The following is a 24,743-nucleotide window of genomic DNA, read 5'->3' on the forward strand; positions in this document are numbered from 1 at the left end:
AGTTTGAAAATAGAGACAAAGTTAAGAAGTTGGCATTGTATATATACATCCTACTTTTTAGAACATTTTCAAACCATTTGTAAAATTATAGCAAGACTGCGTAGTAACTGCTTCACTGTATTTTTCATAATGTCTCCATGTGTGGAAATAGCAAAAATTTATGCCAAGATAAAGGAATTTATTAAGCCACAAGTGATGCATTCAGAGTCAGATTCTAATACATCCAAACTCCTCAGTCACTGCTCTGACACTCTCAGCCATTTCCTCCTCTTCACCTAATTGTTGCTTCAATTTTCAGGTTAGACTGTGCACTCAGGTTAACCAAATCTGCTCTCACTTATTTGCTTCTGATTATACCTTTCCTTCTGTGATGATGGAAATACAGATCGTAAATCATACATCTTCTGGAGTTTTTTCTTAATATCTCTTGTAATAACTTTTCAAATTGTAATCTCTGTGGGTGGGAAGTATATATTTTGTTTATTTTGTTTCTGTCTACATAAAGCTCCTAATACATAGTGTTTTCTATTAACTGGGAAAACAGTTGGAAGCATGCTGCCAGTACAATGCTCCATTTTCCTTAGCATGAGACTAACAGGCATAAATATGTTAATACTTTTCAGATCTTGCGTTTGCCTGCTCCTAATAAAGGTAATACAAAATGCTTCATTCAGATTTATCTATTTCAAAAGGAAGAGCCAGATTAAGCAAAAAGAATATATTTTACATTTACATATTACATGGAGATTGTCCCTAGTTACGCACTGACACATGGTTGTTTTTCCAGTGATTTGTATAAATGTTCCTTAAAATTGTAGGCTACGAATGATGAATGACTAGCATATAGGATTGTTTTGTACCTATTTGAATATATAAAGTATCTGTGCCTATTTCTGTGCATAAAGTTTAGTATATAAAGTGATTCTAAGATGTCACTGTGTGCAGTTTTCAAAATTATTGCCATTATTTTATGTAAATCATTCCAGGTTTTAAGGAAGTCAGTGATCATTCAAAAGACACAGAGAGCTATGAGTATGACTTGATAGGAGTGACTGTTCACACAGGAACAGCAGATGGTGGACACTATTACAGCTTCATTAGAGATATAGTCAATCCACATGCTTATAAAAACAATAAATGGTGAGTTTTAAATTTTTTATTCTTGGGATTTAAAAAAATCTTTTTTCTTCTGTTTTTAAAATATAAGCTTATGATAGTTTTCTTCTTGAGATACGTTTTCGGATTTTAGTTTTCTAAAAACTTTATAGTTGGGAAAGGGGGCACATAAAATGTTTAAATGAAAGCTTTCAAAAGACAATATGAATCCATCCTTAAACTTTATACATCTCCAGACTCTTTTGAGAATTTGATAAATTCTCGCCTAAGAAAAATGAACACACTCAAAGTTTTGCCCACAACTTTAGATTCACAGACAATATTGCACCTTCCAAATCTTACCTACCTGTGTTCACTTATTCCAGAACTGTTAACTGAATGCCTTTTATAGGGTGGCCACAAAGTCCTTATGTATTTCAGTTAGAAAATAACCTGCATACTCAATTTTCTTCACCTTACCTTTCCCTTCTGACACACATTCTTTTTATCATCTTTCATCAAGTTAATGGCTGGAAGTCATTCAATCAGTCCTTAATAGCTGGTTTTTGGTCCTCGGAGGTTGTTGAATAAAGTCTCATGTGTAGAGACTATTGATGTGCTAGACATTGTTCTAAATATTGGGGATATTGCTGTGAACAAAGTGTACATTGGTAAATTGATCTGCACTTAATAGAACAGTTTCGTTGAAATATTTCTCACTCTTTAAACCATCATATCCATGGTATCTTTACTTTTTTTTGTCCATTTGAATATAAATTTTGAAATGGCATCTTTATCGTTGTAAGTTTTCCAAACTCTTAATGTTTTCTGTCCGATAGCTTTACATGTTAGAAAGTTATGCAAACTTTTTATTCCTTGCTTTTATGAACTCTTTTGTTACTCTGAGGTTATGAATAGATCTATCAGATTTTAAGGTGGTTATGACTATGTTGTGAAATTATATTCCCAATTTCTAGTGGATTAGAATTGTCGAAACAAGAGCTTAGTTAGAATTTACCACATATTAATAAGTTTGATCAGTATTTGTAATATATTAGAATGTAATCTAAATATTTTAAAAAGAGGCACAATACAGATATATTACATATATACTTGATCAATACTATATGCTCTGCTTTAGGTATCTTTTTAATGATGCTGAGGTAAAACCTTTTGATTCTGCTCAACTTGCTTCTGAATGTTTTGGTGGAGAGATGACGGTAAGTTTTATTCAAAAGTTATAAATGGTTCATGACTTTATAAGTGCTTTGCAGTATCATAAAATCCAATAGCAGAGTCATGTAACTTTCTCCTAATTCCTATAATTCAATCTAAAATGTTTTTTTTTTTTGTTTGTTTAGTATAGTTTAGTATGTTTGGAGCATATACCAGACACTGGAAAATATTTTTTTTTGAAAATATATTTTAAATTACTATTTCTTCAACTGATTAAGAGGGTCTGATTAAGAAGGGTTAAGACTTACAATTGAAAAATAATAGTATAGGAATTGAATTACATTTCCACAAGACATCATGATTAAATAAGTTGTTTACTTAAATGCTTTGGGATTATAACAGAAAGAAATTACTCTTTATTGAATAATTACTTTATTGAGTAAGTACTTACTATGAGAAATCTTTGACAAGGAAGTTGGCTTAAGCTAAACTTTAAAGATTGTTCCTTTAGTGCTTTCAATAACAGAGGCAACAACCTAGTTATTACTGGTGACAGGATAGAAAAAGATTATCTGTTTTGTAATTGTCAGTTAAGATATAAGAAAAGACAATTAGGTTGGAGTAGTGCTATAATAATTACACTTCTTCATATGCAGTTTACCCTAGTACCAATTTTCTGAAAACTTTAAAAATAGCCTGTTGATTCTCACAAGTATTAAAAAGTAATTTCTATTTCATAAAGAAGCTCAGATAAAGTTATATTTCCCTTTAATAGCCATGTTTATTGTGAAATAACTGGTCACATTCTGGATTTTAATGAAAAGACTTTCTTAACTGCTCTTTGATGCTCTTATGTACTATTCTGAATAGAAAAGGAAAATTAGACAAATACCTAACACTTGGAAAATGAGTAGAAGAAGGAAGGAAATAATGAGTTACCATTGAAGCCATAACTAAATCTATTGCATCTCTAGATGTTATTCCTAGAATATTTCCTCAGAAAAAAAAAAAGAAAAGATAAACAAGTAAACAGTGCAAAACTCTTCTTTTAAAAGGTAGTTTTTCAGATTGCATGCCCACTTTATTAAGTTTTATATATTTGAAGAGAAATTAAGGAAAAAATCCCATTCACCATTGCAACAAAAAGAATAAAAATCCCTAGGAATAAACCTACCTACGGAGGTAAAAGACCTGTACTCAGAAAACTGTAAGACACTGATGAAAGAAATCAAAGATGACACAAACAGATGGAGAGATATACCATGTTCTTGGATTGGAAGAATCAATATTGTGAAAATGACTATACTACCCAAAGCAATCTACAGATTCAGTGTAATCCCTATCAAACTACCAATGGCATTCTTCACAGAATTAGAACAAAAAATCTTACAATTCATATGGAAACACAAAAGACCCCGAATAGCCAAAGCAATCTTGAGAAAGAAAAATGGAGCTGGAGGAATCAGGCTCCCCGACTTCAAACTATACCAAAAGGTACAGTAATCAAGACAGTATGGTACTGGCACAAAAACAGAAATATAGATCAATGGTACAGGATAGAATGCCCAGAGGTAAACCCAGGCACATATGGTCACCTTATCTTTGATAAAGGAGGCAAGAATATACAATGGAGAAAAGACATCCTCTTCAGTAAGTGGTGCTGGGAAAACTGGACAGCTACATATAAAAGAATGAAATTAGAACACTACCTAACACCATACACAAAAATAAACTCCAAATGCATTAAAGACTTATATGTAAGACCAGACACTATAAAACTTTTAGAGGAAAACGTAGGAAAAACACTCTTTGACATAAACCACAGCAAGATCTTTCTTGACACACCTCCTAGAGTAACAGAAATAAAAACAAAAATAAACAAATGGGACTTAATTAAACTTAAAAGCTTTTGCACAGCAAAGGAAACCATAAAGAAGACAATAAGACAACCCTCAGAATGGGAGAAAATATTTGCAAATGAAACAACAGACAGAGGATTCATCTCCAAAATATAAAAACAGCTCATGGAGTTCAATATCAAAAAAAACTAAACAATCCAGTTAGAAAATGGGCAGAAGACCTAAATAGACATTTCACCAAGGAAGACTTAAAGACAGCCAAGAGGCACATGAAAAGATGCTCAACATCACTAATTATTAGAGAAATGCAAATCAAAACTACAGTGAGGTATCACCTCATGCCGGTCAGAATGGCCATTATCAAAAAAGCTAGAAACAATAAATGCTGGAAAGGGTGTGGTGAAAAGGGAACCCTCCTACACTGCTGGTGGGAATGTAAATTGATACAGCCACTATAGAAAAGAGTATGGAGATTCCTTAAAAAACTAAAAATAGAACTGCCATATGACCCAGCAATCCCACTACTGGGCATATACCCTGAGAAAACCATAATTCAAAAAGAGACATGCACCAGGGCTTCCCTGGTGGCGCAGTGGTTGAGAGTCCACCTGCCGATGCAGGGGACACGGGTTCGTGCCCCGGTCCGGGAGGATCCCACATGCCGCGGAGCGGCTGGGCCTGTGAACCATGGCCGCTGAGCCTGCACGTCCGGAGCCTGTGCTCCGCAACGGGAGAGGCCACAGCAGTGAGAGGCCCGCGTACTGCAAAAAAAAAAAAAGAGAGACATGCATCACAGTGTTCATTGCAGCACTATTTACAATAGCCAGGACATGGAACCAACCTAAATGTCCATTGACAGATGAATGGATAAAGAAGATGTGGCACATATATACAATGGAATATTACTCAGCTATAAAAAAAATGAAATTCAGTTATTTGTAGTGAGGTGGATGGACCTAGACTCTGACATACAGAATGAAGTAAGTCAGAAAGAGAAAAACAAATACTGTAGGCTAACGCACATATATGGAATCAAAAAAAGAAAATAATACTGATGAACCTAGTTGCAGGGCAGGAATAAAGGGGTAGGCATAGAGAACGGACTTGATGACATGGGGTGGGAGGGCGAAGCTGGGGCGAAGTGAGAGTAGCGTCAACATATATACACTACTGAATGTGAAATAGTTGGCTGGTGGGAAGCAGCAGCATAGCACAGGGAGATCAACTTGGTGCTTTGCGATGACCTAGAGGGGTGGGATAGGGAGGATGAGAGGGAGGCTCAAGAGGGAGGGGATATGAGGGCGGGGATATGGGGTTGTCTGTATGCATATGGCTGATACACTTTGTTGTGCAACAGAAACTAACAAGGTATTGTGAAGCAATTATATTCCAATAAAGATTTATTTAAAAAGTAGTTTTTCAGATTGCAAGTCCATTTTATTAAGCTTTATATTATTGATGGTAAAGTACCTTAAAAATGTTTTGAATCTTTTTTTTAAAGTACTACTCCTATCCAAAAACTTCTATTAAAGATTTTTCTGAATATAATGCTATTTGAGAACTATTTACAAAGTTGCTATAAAGTATAAAATAGCTATTTATGAAGTATTTTATATATAAATATAGCTGAGTGTACCCATTTCTTAAAGAAGGAAAACTTTCATTTTTTTAAACAGACCAAGACCTATGATTCTGTTACAGATAAATTTATGGATTTCTCCTTCGAAAAGGTAACCATTTCTTTCATGTATAATTGTACATTGTTTTCTGACTTCCATGTTATCTACTTTTATAGTTATACTATGTCAAAATGAAAATATACTTTTTTTTCCCTCTTAAAAGACACACAGTGCTTATATGCTGTTTTACAAACGCATGGAACCAGAGGAAGAAAATGGCAAAGAATACAAATTTGATGTTTCATCTGAATTACTAGAGGTATGAGTTAATTTAACTTTAGCAACAATTTAAAAGCATGTTAAGTATTTATGCAAGTATTAGTTCTAGAATATAAAAGCAGGCTATATAAACAGCATCATTAGTATCTGTAATCCGAGGTAGACCTTAACCCTCTTCACAAATAGTCTCGGTAATACTGACATACAACAGGTGAATGTAAACTGAAAGAGATTAAAGGGAGTGGAAAACAATTATTAGTAACACTGAAGAAAAATAAGAAAGGTAAAAATGGTCGATGGAATAAGCTCAAGCTCACAATTAACTTGTATGGTTGGTGATATTCTTGGATTGGGTGGTAGGACTGTGAATGTTCCTTTTCTTACGCTTCATATTATACACAAGCGTACAGTGTATTTTAAATGCATTTAAAATATGTATTATATATATTTTAATATGTGTCTCATTTGTAGTAATGAGCTCTCTTCGTTTCATAATGTAGTTACGTGATAATGTTAGGGGTTTATAAAAAGTGTGCACACTCAATGTATGTTGTGTCATTGTTGTAAACTGACTCGGCCAAAAGTAAAAAAAAAAATCTCCAGAAAGGTATACCTGATACAAGTGTACTCTTCCATGTAGACAATTAAACTTTTACTCTCTGACTGATTGATATTTGCACTATTGTGGTCAAGTCTTAACACTGAGTGGATTTTGTTCCTCAAACACTTTTTTTTTTTTTTTTTTTTTTGCGGTACGTGGGCCTCTCACTGCCATGGCCTCTCCCGTTGCAGAGCACAGGCTCCGGACGCGCAGGCTCAGCGGCCATGGCTCACGGGCCCAGCCGCTCCGCGGCCTGTGGGATCCTCCCGGACCGGGGCACGAACCCGTGTCCCCTGCATTGGCAGGCAGACTCCCAACCACTGCGCCACCAGGAAAGCCCCCCAAACACTTTTAATGGTATCTTGCCTACCTGTAATTTACTGATAAAGAGCCAAGAATATTATCTTCTTCCAAACCCTCTAATTTAGGTTTACCAGCAGAATTAGATGCGTCACTAGATGCCAAGCTATTAAACTCACCTATTTATACAAAGATTTATTTCAACTGCTATCATAATAGCAAAATAAAATAGATTATAATCATCATTATGTGCAAGACTTTGTGTCCCCAGGGTATTCAGATGTACACCATGTTGTAGATGAGGACCCAACAGTATTTAAAGATAGCCACCCACATGTGAAATAAAATGAAATTTTACATAAAACCTTAATGATGTACAGTTGGCATTTGAACAACACAGGCTTGAACTGTGAGGGTCCACTTACACATGGTTTTGGGTTTTTTTTTTTCAATAAATACAGGATCTGTAAGTAAACATGAATTTCTTTTTCACATTGTTTTCTTTTTTAAAAAATTTTTTATTTATCTTTGGCCGCGTTGGGTCTTCGTTGCTGCACGCGGGCTTTCTCTAGTTGCAGCGAGTGCGGGCTACTTTTCATTGCGGTGTGCAGGCTTCTCATTGTGGTGGCTCCTCATCGCGGAATACGGGCTCTAGGCACGTGCGCTTCAGTAGTTGTGGCTCGCAGGCTCTAGAGCACAGGCTCAGTAGTTATGGTGCACGGGCTTAGTTGCTCTCTGGCATGTGGGATCTTCCCAGACCAGGGCATGAACCTGTGTCCCCTGCATTGGTAGGCAGATTCTTAACCACTGTGCCACCAGGGAAGTCCCTTATTTTGCCAGTTTTTTTTTTTTTTTTTTTTTTTTTTGCGGTACGTGGGCCTCTCACTGTTGTGGCCTCTCCCGTTGCGGAGCACAGGCTCTGGACACGTAGGCTCAGCGGCCATGGCTCACGGACCCAGCCGCTCCGCGGCATGTGGGATCATCCTGGACCGGGGCACGAACCCATGTCCCCTGCATCGGCAGGCGGACTCTCAACCACTGCGCCACCAGGGAAGCCCTATTTTGCCAGTTTTTAAACATAAACCTGTCTTTCATAACCTGTTGTTACCAGAATATCAGCCTACCATAGTTTTCATGTATGTTATCAATGTTAACATAATTTTATTCATTACATATTTGCTCTTCAGACAGATGGGATTTCAGAGTTCTTACTTTCAAAATTTTAATAAATAAATTGAAAAAAAAAGAAACAACGTGATTGCTTGAGGTAACCAGATAAGTAATGATAAATTGGATTAGGTTTAGTAACTACTTCCATATTCCATTTACCTGGAAAAAAGTCAACATGAATTTAAGTGCATGTATACTTTTTGTTTCTTCTAGAGCAAGTCTTATTTTGTCTAATAAAAATATTGGTAAAATGTTATGAAGCAAATGCTTTCTGATGTCTAATGTTAACATTTTTTTCTTCAGTGGATTTGGCATGATAACATGCAGTTTCTTCAAGACAAAAACATTTTTGAACATACATATTTTGGGTAAGCTTGGCAGATTTAGTAAGTTTTTTTGTTAACACTTTTAAAAAATCTTATTTTGTAAGAATTTTAACTTATTGTTTTCAAATTCTAGGTTTATGTGGCAGTTGTGTAGTTGTATTCCCAGTACATTACCAGATCCTAAAGCTGTGTCCTTAATGACAGCAAAGGTAATATATGTGTAGACTTAGGTAATTTCTTCAAAATTGGTGACTTTAAAATAATTAAATCTTTTTTGCTTAATTTTATCTTTTCTTGCAGTTAAGCACTTCTTTTGTCCTAGAGACATTTATTCATTCAAAAGAAAAGGTATGTGTTCTATTTCATAAACTTTTGTGCCATTCATGTCATTTATCATATCTTTTTTTTTTTTTTTTTTGGCTGCGTTGGGTCTTCGTTACTACGTGGGCTTTCTGTAGTCGCAGTGAGCAGGGGCTACTCTTCATTGCGGTGCACAGCCTTCTCATTGTGGTGGCTTCTCTTGTTGTGGAGCACGGGCTTCAGTAGTTGTGGCTCGTGGGCTCTAGAGCGCAGGCTCAGTAGTTGGAGCACATGGGCTTAGTTGCTCCGCGGCATGTGGGATCTTCCCGGACCAGGGCCTGAACCTGTGTCCCCTGCATTGACAGGTGGATTCTTAACCACTGCACCACCAGGGAAGCCCCAGATATCACCTAATACCTTCAGTAACTTCTTTTTCTTTTTTAGCCCACAATGCTTCAGTGGATTGAACTGTTGACCAAACAATTTAATAATAGCCAAGCAGCTTGTGAGGTGAGGTGAATGATTCAACAAACAATGCATAGCTTAAGATTCACTTTCTTGTTTTCTTTTATTCTTAACTTAGATGATATAACAAAATTGTTTTATCTATTATAAATCATAGGGAGCCAGTGTAAGTTGTTCCTAAAATTACTTGATTGCCAAGAGAAATTTATAATTAATGTATCAAATTCATTACATTGATTAAATAATTGAGTTTTAAGTTACTTAAAAATCCTTGGGTTCCCCCCCACCATGTATTGGAAGGAAAAAGTATAGAAAATTCAGAACTGTACCAGATATTTCTTAACTACTTTTGTATGCTACTAGAAAATACTGAAAAATGCATATCTCCCTTCCCCCTCTGAGAAAAATTGCATATATCCCAGTAGATCAGTTTATGTCCTATTTTATCTTTTCCCATATTACATTATAAGAGAAACATACATCCCTAAGGATAGTATGCACACAGGTAATAAACACTTAGCCATATTGCCATCTTACTATCGTTTATCATTTGTGATGATCTCCCGGAGTGATGTGTACCTTTCTAGGAATGCAGGTCTTATAAATTCCCAGAAGTGGGAGACAGCAGCATAGTGTACAATAGATGAAGTTAGTTGAAGATTTTTTCATAGGTAGAAGGTTTTTAGAAAGATTATTTTTTTAAATTTTTTTCAGTCGGTTTGTTTGAATTAGTATTGAAACAAGGTCCACATTTTGCTTTTGTCTTGTAAATCTCTTTTCATCTATAATACAGTTGACCCGTGGACAACACGGGTTTGAACTGTGTGGATCCACTCATACACAGATTTTTTCAGTAAGTACGTACAGTACCGTACAATCTGTGGTTGGTTAAATCCGAGGATGCGGAGGAACCTAAGATACAGAAGGTCAGCTATGGGACTTGAGTATCTGCAGATTTTCGTGTATGCTGGGGCTCCATACCAAGGAGCAACTGTAGTTACCTTCTTTTTTTTTTCCCTCTGTACCACATTCTCATTTGTTCTGCAGGATTTTCCACATGCTGGCTTTGATCTAGTGCATCCTTTGCGTGTTATTTAACATATTCCTCTATTCCCTTCCCCCTTCATGATTTTTCAAAAACTATTCAGTAAAAACAAACAAAAAAAACTGTTCAGTAGATGCAGAAGCTTGATTAAGTCATAAATTTTTTTTGTTTTTGTTGTTTTTTTAAATAAAGTTGCGACTTCAGTTTTTTCACTAAGGATTTGCCTCTGGAACTCCGTCAAGGAGTTAAAATTCTCTACAGTTGTCAGTAATTATGTGTGTGCATAAATAGGCCGTACAGTTCAATAGAGGAGTTAAATATGTGATTAAGAGATATCTTGAAATTAATGGGAAATTGTCTTAGCCTAAAGAAGAGTGTTTTTTGTTATCAACAGAACATAAATTGGTTTTAAACAGAAAGTTTATCATACTCAGATCGTATATTATTAATAGGAACAAAAAATTCTGCAGTGTGACATTTATGAAGTCTAAGAGGAAAATAGTATTTGACTTTATTAAGAACTGCAGGTTGTCATCATGTAGGTTCTACACTATAATGTAAATGGCATCCATGGAATTCTGTATTGAGATGACCTTGATTATGACTTTAGACATTTTAGATTTTACACTTTCTACCAATTGAAGAATCTTTTTTGGTAAGAATTTAAAAGAATTCAGATGTCAACTAGAATTAAAATCTTTGTGTGATTTTTATCCCAATTGACAAGTATTGATTGAATGTTAAAATCACACTATTTACTTACAGTGGTTTTTGGACCGCATGGCTGATGATGATTGGTGGCCAATGCAGATACTAATTAAGTGCCCTAATCAAATTGTGAGACAGGTAAGAAAAAATTTATTTGGAAAAGAAGTGGCTTTCAAGTTAATTGTTCGGAATTTGCCTGTGAATAAATTTTAACCCAGCATTGGAAGTAATTTGAAAAGATCGACCTCTTATCACAAAAGTCATTTTGCTCTTATTTTCACCACCTTCTTTTGGCAAATCAGCTATAATTTCCAGTCAAGTGATTAAAATCATTCACATTTCCTGGTTATAGGAAGATAGTTGTAACTGCCTATTTTCTCAGATCCTACTTTGATGTATGAGTTGTACTGATTCTTTTTCAGATCCTTAGGTATTCTAACCATGGTAGTGTACTGTAATGGCCTTGAAAGTTAAATGAATAGTGTATAACTTATTTCTGTGACAGATTCTCAACTGTCACATGAATCAATTTGTTTTTCATAAATCATTGGAAAAATTAACAAGGAAGAAAAATACATATGCATTTATGACACAAAACCAAAAATTTAATCTGAAATATGCTTGCAGTTATAATTGAGATACAATTCTTATATCATAAAATTTAGCAAAACTTTTCAAAATGTAAAATTAAGTGGTTTTTAGTATATTCCCAAATATGTGACCATCATCTACCTAATTTTATAACACCCCCAAAAGAAATCCCATACTTATGAGCAATCGCTTCCATTTTATCCTGTCCATTCTCTTCAGCCCCTGGCCACCATTAATATACTTTCTGCCTCTGTGGGTTTGCCTATTCTCACCATTTCATTTGAATAGAATCACACAGTATGTGGTCTTTTGTGACTGGCTTTTTTGATTTAACAATGTTTTCAAGGTTTACCCATGTTGTGACTTATATCTGTACTTTATTTCTTCTTACTGCCAAGTAATATTTTATATACCAAATTTTGTTTATCTATTCAGCAGTTGATGAACATTAGTGATGTTTCCACTTCTTTGCTGTTTTGAATAACACTGCTATGAACATATGTGTACAGATATTTGTGTGGACATGTGTTTTCAGTTCTTTCGGATATATACAGAGGAGTGAACTGCTGGGTTGTAACTAACATTCTTAGGGACTACCAAACTTTTTTTCATGATGTCTGCACCAGTTTACATTCCCACCAGCAATCTGTGAAGGTTCCAGTTTTTGCTACATCTTCTTCAACATTTGTTTATTGTTTTCTTAATTTTAGCCATTCTAATGGGTGTGAAGTAGTATCTCATTGTAGTTTTGGTTTGCATTTGCTTAATAATTAATGATAGTAAACATCTTTTCGTGTGCTTATTGGCCATTTGTATATCTTAATCCATATTTTTTGGATAAACTTAAATTGCATTTCCTTCTCCTAGTCATTGAAATTCTAATAAGCAGCTGTCCTGCCCCACTCCACTCTTCTGAAAGAGATGGATGCCAAGTTTTCTTTCCTCTGTATCTCCACTAGTAAAGGAGGTTTCATGAAGCTTTGTATTTGGTAATCTCTATTACTGAAACCTATAGTTTGTTTTTGCTTTTTCCCTTATAAAATTGTTTTTCAAGCTAACTCTACCTTTTATCTTCAGTCTGTAGTTGAGACTCCAGGAAAGCTTTAGAATGTCAAAAGATAATCTGTGGGCAAAATATAAATGGGTAGCAGAATTTTTTTTTTTTTTCGGTATGCGGGCCTCTCCCGTTGCGGAGCACAGGCTCCGGACGCGCAGGCTCAGCGGCCATGGCTCACGGGCCCAGCCGCTCCGCGGCGTGTGGGATCTTCCCGGACCGGGGCACGAACCCGTGTCCCCTGCATCGGCAGGCGGACTCTCAACCACTGCGCCACCCGGGAAGCCCAGGGTAGCAGAATTTTTAATCGTGTTCATTTTTCATTGTCTTTGTTACCTGATGTGAGTTGACTCTTAGGTTGTCCTATCTTTTCATCTATAGATGTTTCAGCGTTTGTGTATCCATGTGATTCAGAGACTTAGACCTGTGCATGCTCATCTCTATCTACAGCCAGGAATGGAAGATGGGTAAGAAGTATACCTTTTGAACTGAACTTTTTTATTTATTTATTTATTCATTCATTTATTTATTTATTTAACATATTTATTTATTTATTTGGCTGTGCCGGGTCTTAGTTTCATTGCAGCATGCGAACTCTTAATTGCAGCATGCATGTGAGATCTAGTTCCCTGACCAGGGATCGAACCCGGGCCCCCTGCACTGGGAACACGGAGTCTTAGCCACCAGACCACCAGGGAAGTCCCTGAACATTTTATTTTTAAGTTTTTTGATGATCTGCCTACAAAGTATTTTTAAATATCCACACTGAAGTATTTAGGTTCTCCTATTTAAAAATAATCTGTAATAATATAAATCAAGAAGGAATACTTTTGTTTTATTTTTATTTAATTGCATTTTCAAAATCCTCTACAAGTAACTTTGACTTAGTCTTTTTGTTTTGATTTCAGCGAGACATGATAACTGGAATCCAACTTTTTGTATTATTGTAATTGGTATTCATTATTGCAAAGATGAAAGAGATAAATTCAGGTTTTTAAAATATTTCTCCTCCCAAAATATCTATCCCCAGACTTCATACTTTTTCTAAGGTGTATAAAATTGTGTTTTCAGGTCTGATGATATGGATGCTTCAGTAGAAGATATAGGTGGTCGTTCATGTGTCACTCGATTTGTGAGAACTCTGTTATTAATCATGGAACATGGTGTAAAGCCTCACAGTAAACATCTTACAGAATATTTTGCCTTCCTTTACGAATTTGCCAAAATGGGTGAAGAAGAGGTGAGGCTATATCTTGTTTATTTCTGGTATTATGTACTTATTTTCAGTATTTAAAACTTAATTGTTTTTATTTTATATTTTTAAATCAATATTTTTATTTTTAGAGCCAGTTTTTGCTTTCACTGCAAGCCATATCTACAATGGTACATTTTTACATGGGAACTAAAGGGCCTGAAAATGTAAGTACAATTCTGTCTCATATCAGGGATTTAGAGGCCATGTTTTCAAGTTTGCATCATAGAAAGATACTGGATTCCTTTGAAGTCCCTTCCAGCCCTGATATTAAATGATTTTAAGGGTCTAAGTTTGGTTGATATTTTTAATGGTTATAGCAAGAGAAGAAACAGTCAAGTGATAAATTTCACTGGTATGGCCCTGGATCAAAGCAAATAAATTTAGGCAAAATGGCCATCACCTGCTTTAGGGTCTTACAGTAGCATTTTGTGTTTTGGTGAACATTTTTGCTGGCCATATTTTTAAAGCCCTTTGCTATATTAAGTCTGTCAGTCTTCCAAAAATTCAATTCATAATATTAAAACTATTACATCAATTTTGTGTTGTCTGTAATGACCACATTGGATTGAATGCTCTATTTGCTCTATCTTATTTAATCCTTGTTGTAACCCTGAGAGGTAAGTACTGTTGTTATCTCCATTTTACAGATGGGGAACTTGAGGCATAAAGAAGTTAACTTGTTTTAGATCACAGTGAGTTAGGCTTTGATCCTTGGTTAGACTCCTGAATGAAACTGTTAGCCACTGTGCTGTAATGGTTCTCCAGATACGTACTGTTATTATCTAATTTCAACCTAGATGGCTACTTATTTAGACTGCTTTTCTTTTGCTTTGTTAGATCATAAAATCTTTGCAGTGTTGCATTTCAAACCCCAAATGAGTATCTCTTTGAAATACCTACTGTTTGGATTATCTGAAAACTGCAAATATGGATTCCTTAATTTGTGTAACTGGTATTTTTATTAAATATGAAATACCATTTTATCATACTCATATAAATTTTGTTCCTGATTTATCTTCCAAAGAGCTTGCCTATAAGAAAAAAAATTTATTATTAAAGAATTTATATCTTTAGGTAAGGTAAATACAGTATTGGGAATTATTGTTCTTTACAGTTCTGCCTATTAAATCTAGAATTGCCCTGAATGTGGTTTAGACTTTTAAATAAGGTTAGGCCTTTGAGTGGTTATTTTTCATGATACATGCTCCTGATACATGCTTCCATGATACATGCCACTGTCTACCCTGCATTGTTTTGTGAGACAATCAAGCTCTTTTCTCTCAACATAATGTTAGAAAATAATATATTAAAAATGAATTGTGTTATGTTCTAGCCTCAAGTTGAAGTGTTGTCAGAGGAAGAAGGGGAAGAAGAGGAGGAGGAAGAAGATATACTCTCTCTGGCAGAAGAAAAATACAGGCCAGCTGCTCTTGAAAAAATGATAGCTTTAGTTGCTCTTTTGGTTGAACAGTCTCGCTCCGAAAGGTGAAATGTTTCAACATTCAAAATGCTTAAAGCATGTTTGATTTTATTCTTTTTACATAATTGTTTTACCATTATTAACTCAGTAGTTTTTGTTACTTAATTCCTTTTAAATAATAACAACACTTTCCATCAACTCTTGTAGCATAAGTATTTCGATCCTTTGTACCAAACTCTTACTTTGCCTGAGTCATGTTAGAAATATACATTGAAGAAATTTACAGTAAAATATCTAGCAAAATTATATGTGCATTCATCCTTTGACCTAGCAACCCCACTTCTGGGATTCCGTTCCCAAAACACCAAAAGATGTATGTGCAGTGCTGTTTACTGAAGCAGTGTTTATAAACAGCAAAAGACTGAAAATGTCCACAAAGATGGTACAAGTTGAAGAAACAGCATCCACTTGATAGAGGACTCTATAGCAGAAAAAAAAACAGGCAGTATGGACTGTATGTGTACCACCATGGAGAGTTCTTTAAGATACATAACACTGAGGTGAAAAAAAAACAAGGTGGACAAGAGTGTATATAGTATGCTACTTTTTTTTTTTCTTTTGGCCACGCAGCATGGCTTACGGGATCACTGAGTCCTAACCACTGGACCACCAGGGAATTCCCTATAGTATGCTACTTTTTAAGAAGGGCAGGCTGTGAGACACAAAGTGAGTGAGAGAGAAGAGAGAGTGTGTGTGTGTGTGTGTGTGTGTGTGTGTGCGCGCGCGCGCGCACGTGTGCAACCAAGCCACATTATTCATGGATCTCCACTTTGTGAATTCTCCTACTTAAATTTATTTGTAATCCCCAAATCAGTACTTGTGAAGCGTTTACAGTGATTTGTGGATTTCAGAATGTACAGAGTGGCAAAAAATTGGAGTTGACCTGACACACACTTCTCCAGCTGAGGTCAAACATGGTGACACTCTGCCTTCTTGTTTCGGTGCTCAAATTGTAAACAAATTTTTGTTTGCAATATGTGCCACATTTCTCACATTTATGCTTTTTGTTGGTGATTTGGCTGTTTAAAAATGGTCCCAAGCATAGTGCCAAGTGCTGTCTAGTGTGTTCCTAAGCTCAAGAAGGCCATAATATGCCTTAAGGAGAAAGTACACATTAGATAAGCTTCATTCAGGTTTGAGTTACAGTGCTGTTTGCTCTGTATTCAGTGCTAATGAGTCAACATTAAATCAGGTGTCTTTAAACAGAAACACACATTATACAAGGTAACATATTGATCTATTGATGAAAATGTTATGACCAGAGGTTCACAGGAACCTAAGTGTATGTTTTCCCTATGAGCAGTGATTCAGTGTTCACTAATTCAGTGTTCGCAGCTCTTTATAGAACGTAAGTACTACAAGTAACAAGAACTGACTATTTTTCTAATTGAAGACTAAATTTTTAAAAATAAATTTTAAATTTCCAGTGGTTGGGGGAGGGGAAAACAGGCTGGAGGGGACAGGAATGAAGGTTTGACTTCTTTGAATATAGTACACTGTTTTGTTTTTTAGATTTATCTTTGGAATCATGTAAATGTTTTCTATAATTATAAATAAATTAATAAAATGCAATCCCTAAAAATCAAAAGCAGACTGAAATAAATGAGCTTAACTGTATATTGAGTTGGTGACATAGCCACTGGAGAGGAATTAAAGTGACTTTAGAACACATTGATTTAACTGTAATTTTTAGTGGGATGTACCTGAAGGACAAAAAGAATTGTAAAATTATCCTCAAGTGTTTTACTAATTATATTGTGAGTAGTAGTATAATTAGAATTATTATTCTGAAACTGTATTATAGAATAAAACAAATAGATAATTGTTAATGTCATTAGAAACCAAGATTTTCAGAAAAAGAAAAGAGAAATACAAATATAAAATTGTAGGATGTTTACATAACTTCTTCAAAACTAAATTTGAATTTGGGAATATCAGTAGAGTTCATGGTATATTTTGTCTTAAGCAAACAAAAAATGTATTATGTATCTCCATTTTCTGAAAAGGCCTAGAAATCCTGTCCAACCCAAAAACCAGTGAGTGACCCTGGCATCTAGATAATATTTCCCACTGAAAAAAATCAAGGTTCCTTGAGAAAATGGCCAATTCCAGGTCTTGGGCAAGAAATGAATGGGAAGCCTCGAACATTTTGTCATTTTGGAAAGCAAGGAGGCTATCAGAGACTACTGAGGTCATGTTAAAAGGTCTCAAGAGTCAACTTAAGGAGGTTTCTACTGGTTACAGATTGGACAACTTGAGCATCAATAATAGTAATAACAACTGCAAGTGGACTAAAACACATCATGGATGTTTACATCCATGAGTTTATAATGATACCTAAAAACAAAATTTTAAAAATTATTGACAACTTTTGGAGTATATTAAGAAACCAAGTAACAATTTTGGAAACTTATTAATAAAGGAACAATATCAAGTATTTATCTTACCTGCAAGAATTATACTTCATGGCAACCAAATGGTAAATGAGAGGGATGTTCATCGTCATAGAGGTATTTGAGCTAATAAATGAGCAAGTAATGCTGGAATTAGGATATCAATATTTTGCATCCCAAATGCAATAATGGATCTAGGAAATGATCATCATGGGCTGAAAACATTACAAAAAGAGGGACAGCTTTTCATTGTGTGCCTCCTGATGAAAGTTCACACTACCGTTTATTAAGGTATTCTTGATTAAAAAGTCAAACCTAGATCTGATCAAGTCTCTTGATCTAATAACTACCAGTTTATAGGAAATACGGGGACAGAGGAATATGTTAAAACAACACACCAAGGATATAATCAGCAAAATGGAAATGTGGGAAATTCTACAGGTCAAACCACCTGCTTTCTTCAACAGATTAATTGCAAGATAAAAACAAAATCGGAGGGGAAACCAGTTGTCTAAAAGAGATTTAAAAGACATTTCAACCAGTGTCAACAGAGGACTTCATTTGGATCCTGATTCAAACAAATTATAAAAATATTTTTTAGAAACTTGAGGAAATTGTACATTGACTGGATCTTGTATGATAATAAGAAATTGTTAATTTATTTTAGGTGTGAATATTGGTAGTGTTGTTTATGTTTTTGAAATTTATGTTTGGGATATGTATTGAAATTTATGGACTAAGTGATAACGTATCTGGAATTGCTTCAAAATAGTTCATATTTGAACAAGTAGGAGGTACAGATGAATCAAGACCGACCGTAAGGTGGTAATTTGCAACTGAGTGATGGGATGCTTACAGTATTCTATTTTTGTATGTGTTTGAAATTTTCTATAATAAGTTAAATATGCAGTAATTTTAAACTTGAAAGTGAAATTCTCTATTTCTTAGAAGTTCGTTTTGTTTTGAAGGTTCTCATGTCAAAAAAAAAGCTCTCTAAATTAGACCCATCCTCGTGTTACAGTACACCAACATTTTGAGTTAATTAAATGGAAACAAAGTAGATTTGGACTTGCATGTACCAATCTTGGAATTTTGAAAAATTGTCTAAAAGATGTCTAGTGAGCAAGTCTAGCTAGCGGAAAGTTCAAAAATCATTTTATGATGGTGGCTTGGTACACTTGTAATTGAATCAACAATTTTGTTATGTGTCATGATGCAAATGGCTATAAAGTAGTATAGAGGAAAGAAAAACTTATTTCCACTAATGTTTTCTTTCAGGCATTTGACATTATCACAGACTGACATGGCGGCATTAACAGGAGGAAAGGTAATACCGTCTCAATATTAGACCACTTGATAATCACAAAAATAACAACAAAATAGTTCTTAAATGAACAACTTTTGCTTTTAACAGGGATTTCCCTTCTTGTTTCAACATATTCGTGATGGCATCAATATAAGACAAACTTGTAATCTGATTTTCAGCCTTTGTCGATACAATAATCGACTTGCAGAACATGTAAGTGCTGAGAAACAGTCTTAAAGATTTTTGGTAATTTGTGGAAGAATATTCTGAAATTATCCCTTTTGTTTTGTTTTGTTTTGTTTTAGATTGTATCTATGCTTTTCACATCAATAGCAAAATTGACTCCTGAGGTATGTAGACATCTGTTCATTCATGTTTTTCAAGCTGCTATCAGCACTGACAATGCTTTCAAATGAACCTTTCTAATTGTTTTTGGGAAAAAATTTATCAAGGCTTCCCTCATAATACAACCACCTATTTTTAACTATGTAACTTGAATAAACTGAATTACCTCTTCACATCTTGTCACAAATGTCATTTTCCCAATTAAATTTACATATAAGTTGAATATATCAGAGTTCCACCTAGATACTGAGCTTTAAAGTTGTTTGGTTTGAAGCATATATCATATTGTACCTTAGAAGAAAGTAGACTAACCAGAATACTGCCTAAGTGAATAAGTATGTATTTTCATAAAATGAAAATATTATAGCTACTTTGATAATACATGTCAAATATTAATATAAATTATACCTCAGAGAGCAGAGGTTGCTACAGGGAACTTCTAATCTAAATTTTTCTATAAACATGGTTGTCTCATTAACAAGAGTTTTGATACATTTTTTCCCAAATTGACATCCAGAAAAATAGATGTTTTCTGTTAAATGTGGCTCCCACACAATTGACACTGTATCCTGCGCTCACCCTTCTGCTTAATGAGAGTTCAGGTTCATATGTATGAGTACTGAGCTCTCTAACCTAATACAGCAGATTTAAATGTGATCTGTAGAAGAGTTATACTTCTTTGTTTTCAGCTGGAAATGATGGGTTCAAACAGATCTAAATACACAGTCATGTACATGTCTTATAGGCAGCCAATCCTTTCTTTAAATTGTTGACTATGCTAATGGAGTTTGCTGGTGGACCTCCAGGAATGCCTCCCTTTGCATCTTACATTCTGCAAAGGATATGGGAGGTAAGTCTTGCAGCAGATGTTTTAGTGTTTATTTTTCCGAGGGCTTTATTTTTCTAACAGTCACTCACATTTTAAGTACTAGTTTCTTCTTGCTTGGGTAACTCAAAATGGTTTTAGTAAGTCACAGGTGAAGGGAAGAAGAGGTGCTTTAGTCAGAAGATCTAGGGGAAAAAAGAGTTCTTCCCTAGTGTCTCAGATGTTTAAAGATTTTCTCGTAGAGTCATAAGCAGTCTTCAGCCCATCCGAGGTCCTCATTCCCGTATCCTCAAAAAAGATTCCGTAAAGTGGTAGAAGCCCTAGAAATACAAGCCAGGTGCTTTCAGCAGTTGATAGAAAATACAGAGGACGCACCAACCACTTCCTTTCTTCCAGAGTTACTGCTGAGGTTACAGAATTTCTTCTTAGTGAGTGTTGGAAATGCCCACTCTCTAGACCAGGGGCCTGGCAAACTTTTTCTCTTCATAGTCCAGATAGTAAATATTTTAGGCTTTGTGGGCCATATGGTCTCTGTTAGAACCATTTAGCTGCTGTTTTACCATAAAACCAGCCATAGACAAAATGTAAATGAGTGGGCATGGTTGTGTTCCAATAAAAACTTAAAAACAGGCAAACCACAGAAGCCGTAATTTTGGCTTCTGAGAGCCATAATTTTCCAACCCGTACTCTAGATTCCTAGGATTTCCTTTTCCAATGAAAAAAATCTTCCCAGCAGTATAGTGAGCTAGTTTTCATTCTCACTTATAGTAGCAGATTGGGCAAACAATAAGAAAAGTAAAGATGGAAACTTTAGAGAATTAAAAGCACTTTTAAATAACTTTGTAAACTTAAGACCTTAAAGGTCATTGAGTTCTCTTATTGGTCCTGTGTTAGAGTCCTTGGTTATTATAATTTTATTTTGTAAACTAATGACAAATTCTCCTTGAACATATTCCTGTTAATAAAAATAAGTTGCTTTAAAAATGGGAAAAAACATGGGTGTGAAACTTCTTTCAGGCTCTAGTTTTCAAAAAACTATTTAGCTTTAAAGTGTCTGATGCACATACCAAAAGTAAGTTTAAAAAAGTAACTGCTCATTCAGTTAGCCTTATATTCTGTTCTTGTCATTTTACTTGTAGGTAATTGAATACAATCCTTCTCAGTGTCTGGATTGGTTGGCAGTGCAGACACCCCGAAATAAACTGGCACACAGCTGGGTCCTACAGAATATGGAAAACTGGGTCGAGCGGTTTCTTTTGGCTCACAATTATCCTAGAGTCAGGACTTGTAAGTCAAATATTCAGAATTTAAGAAACCATTTTGTTGTTGTTCCACGTTTCGTTTTGTTTTTTGTTTGTTTTAAGGTGATCATAATATGCCCATTGTATAATACAGAAAGGCTCTTAGAGATATTTTTTTAAACGCCAAGGTTATATTAGTATTTGAAAACCTATGGCGATGTTTTACAAATATCTATAGTGTTTTTGTTTTTTTAAGGATAGGAAACTGTGTCTTTTCTTGGGTGATACCACCACCACTATCATTTTTGTTTCCTTTCTTGATAGAATCACAAAGCATTATCAGCATTAGTGAAGAGAGTAATGGGTCAGAAAATCCTGTCTTAAAAGTAACTTGAGAAGGCTAAGAGTAAAGTGACAATTAAAACACAAAATAAGCTGAGAGAAAATATTCTCTGAAGTTATGGGAGTTAAATGATAAATATCTTTATTGTACCCAGGCCAGAAGGGAATAAACAAAGATCTTGGAAGACAGATGGACAAATACCAAAAATAGATACTTCACAGAATAGGTAACTGATTGTAAATAAACACAGAGTATGTTTTCTTTTGATAGTATTAAAAGAAATAAAAAAGTAGTTAATTTTTTAAATTCTTTAATCATTCAGTTTAATCATTAAGATCATATTTCCTAGTTTTCTGCTGAGAGGGCATACAATCAGTAACATTCCAGTAGCAGCAAGCACATCGAATACCCAGATCCATGTTTTTAAACATCATTTCCGATAAAATGAAACACAGCTCCTTGGAGAAATGGCTGATTGTAGGACTAGGGCAGGGAATATACAAGATGAGCCTGTAGCATCTTGTGGAACCAGAAAGTAAGGAAGTACTCCCAAAACAAAATGATGGGGGTATGTCAAAGGGACATAGAACCAACCTGAAAGAGCTCCCAATGCCCAAAGCTGGAACAATTTGAGAGAAAAAATAATTAACATAGCACTGAATTGTAATCCAAAGTATAAAATAAATACCCATGAGTCCATACTGATATAAATGAATGACTGAATAAACAAAGAAATGGAGAAGAGACAAATCTCCCATACAGAAGAATTCCAAAAAATGTATGTACATCTTCCCCCCCAAAAGGGAAACCCCCTTGAGTGTGAGCTTAGTGACTTGCTTTCAAAGAGTAGAGTATGAGGGATAGAGAAAATAACGTTAAGAAACTTGACAAACATTAAGTCAGGCAGATAATTAAGGTTAAAAATGTCACTGATAAGTCATGTTGATAGTATGTGCCCTTGATATGGTGTGATGCACAGGGCACTTCATCATGTGGTCTTCCTCCCAAAATCCCATAACCTGAGTCTAACCATGATACTCATCAGATAAACTTAATTTGAGGGACATTCTACAAAAATACCTGACCACTACTCCTCAAAACTGTCATGGTCTTCCAAAGAAAGTCTGAGAAAGTGTCACAGTCAAGACGAGCTTAAGGAGACATGACATCTAAATCTCATTCATCCTAAATGAGATCCTAGAAGCAGGAAAAGAACATTAGGGCAAAACTATTGAAATCTGAAATGTGGAAATTAGTTAATAGTAATGTGCCAGTGTTGGTTCCTTAGTCACAACAAATGTACCATGGTAATAATGTTAACAGGGGAAATGGGAGAAGGGGGTATAGGAACTGTCTGTTCTACCTCTTCTAAAATAAAAGGTTTATTAGGGGAAAACATGTTTCAGTGGTGGGTACACATGGCTTGGCGATGGTACTCTGCTCATAGGCTTTTTTTCCTGCCAGTTTAGTTAACCCCACAGTAATGGGATATTTGTAAGAGCTGACACATATGCTGGTTGGTATTTATGTCCTGACTCCTGACCATAAAACAATTAAAAACTTTTGCTGAACCAAACAAACAAACCAAAACAAAAAGAAAAGCTTTTTAGCTAGCTGGTACACCTAACATTCATAGTAGTGCTAAAGAAATAGCATTCTCATACACTGCAGTGACATTGTAAGTTAATATTACCCTTATGAAATGCAGTTTAGCAGTATGTACCAAGATCCTTAATTTTTTTTTCCCTTTTTCAACTCAGTAATACCATTGCAGGGATTCTGGTATAAGTAAGTCATCCAATATATGAATGTCCAACAGCATTATTTGTAAGTGTGAAAAATTTTTAACTAGATGTTCAGATAAGAGATAAATTGTTATGCATCATTTAAAAATTATAATAGTGAAGACTATAGAAATACGAAAAAATGCTTTTGAAATAATGTAACTTGAAATCGGGGCCCAAATATTTGAATAGAATCAGTATGACTCAGTAAGAATGAGGGTAACATGGATAGAAGAAAAGCTACAGAGAAATACTTGTAAATCCTACAAAATAATTTTAAGGAATGACTTTAGAATATTTAGCGAAAAGAAAATGGTGACACAATAGGTGTCTTAAAATAGTTGAGTTGCCATATAGAAATGGACGATTTGTTCTAAGTTCTCTAGACCCAGGAATTTTTAAGTTATAGCAAGGCAGTTTTTAGAAAGATGGTCTGTTCTTCTACATTGACTTCCCTGTTTGTTCTCAAAGATAAAAATAATTTAAAAGTCGTGGGGTTTTTTCCCCTAGCAGAACTTACTTTTTATTTAAAAGCAAATAGTTTTTATAGAAATAAGTAGATGGTTAGGTATGTGATAAAGCAAAACAAAATGTTAATTGTAGAATTTATGTGGTAGGTCCATGGGTCATTATTTAGTAGAATGTTTTCAACCTTTCACAGTGTTCAAAATTTTTTCAAAATAAAATGTTGGGGTAAAAGTATTTAACTTAAACTGAATAATTTTTTAAATAAAATTATTTTCTCAATTGCAGTTTTATACAAATTTGATCAAGATGACACCTAAATGCCAAGTTTTTATATTTGAAACACATACCAAACTGAGCCTAACTGAAAACAGGCTAATCAGAGCAATATATAGGTGATGAAATATGTAGAAATGGAGTATTGTGCAAAAATAAAGTTTAATTTGACATCCATAAAAGAGATTACAATTAATTTTAGAAACCCTAACTGTATTTGCTTTGGTAGTATGATGGAAGTTATCAAATTATAGGTAGAATAGTGGGAGACAGAATTAGTAGGTGTATTGAAAAGGGTTATACTAAGGCATTAGATGCCTTGAGTAGGCTCTGTAATGAATGTTGTTAGGACGATTAACTCATGAGTCTGACAATCAAGGTTTGAATTCCAGCTCTGCCACTTGCTGTGGAAAATGGGGTAGTCATACTGTTTTAAGTCTG

At 34.9% G+C, this 24,743-nt stretch overlaps 1 protein-coding gene across 4 annotated transcripts in view; it reads left to right on the forward strand.

Annotated features, from left to right (window-relative positions):
• USP34 (ubiquitin specific peptidase 34) overlaps positions 1–24,743 on the forward strand; it is a 231,419-nt gene that overhangs the window by 182,742 nt on the left and 23,934 nt on the right. For all 4 annotated transcript variants that reach the window (XM_030877324.2, XM_030877325.2, XM_030877327.2 and 1 more), the window contains 18 exons: positions 987–1,140; positions 2,237–2,315; positions 5,807–5,860; positions 5,973–6,068; positions 8,403–8,467; positions 8,559–8,634; positions 8,726–8,773; positions 9,170–9,235; positions 11,001–11,081; positions 12,970–13,055; positions 13,660–13,828; positions 13,933–14,007; positions 15,177–15,328; positions 18,995–19,043; positions 19,131–19,235; positions 19,328–19,372; positions 20,113–20,217; positions 21,333–21,480. In XM_030877324.2, coding sequence (XP_030733184.1) covers positions 987–1,140; positions 2,237–2,315; positions 5,807–5,860; positions 5,973–6,068; positions 8,403–8,467; positions 8,559–8,634; positions 8,726–8,773; positions 9,170–9,235; positions 11,001–11,081; positions 12,970–13,055; positions 13,660–13,828; positions 13,933–14,007; positions 15,177–15,328; positions 18,995–19,043; positions 19,131–19,235; positions 19,328–19,372; positions 20,113–20,217; positions 21,333–21,480 — 1,653 coding nt within the window. The remainder of the gene's footprint in view (positions 1–986; positions 1,141–2,236; positions 2,316–5,806; positions 5,861–5,972; positions 6,069–8,402; positions 8,468–8,558; positions 8,635–8,725; positions 8,774–9,169; positions 9,236–11,000; positions 11,082–12,969; positions 13,056–13,659; positions 13,829–13,932; positions 14,008–15,176; positions 15,329–18,994; positions 19,044–19,130; positions 19,236–19,327; positions 19,373–20,112; positions 20,218–21,332; positions 21,481–24,743) is intronic.

Source organism: Globicephala melas, chromosome 12 (assembly GCF_963455315.2).
Source record: "Globicephala melas chromosome 12, mGloMel1.2, whole genome shotgun sequence".
Lineage (NCBI taxonomy): Eukaryota > Metazoa > Chordata > Mammalia > Artiodactyla > Delphinidae > Globicephala > Globicephala melas.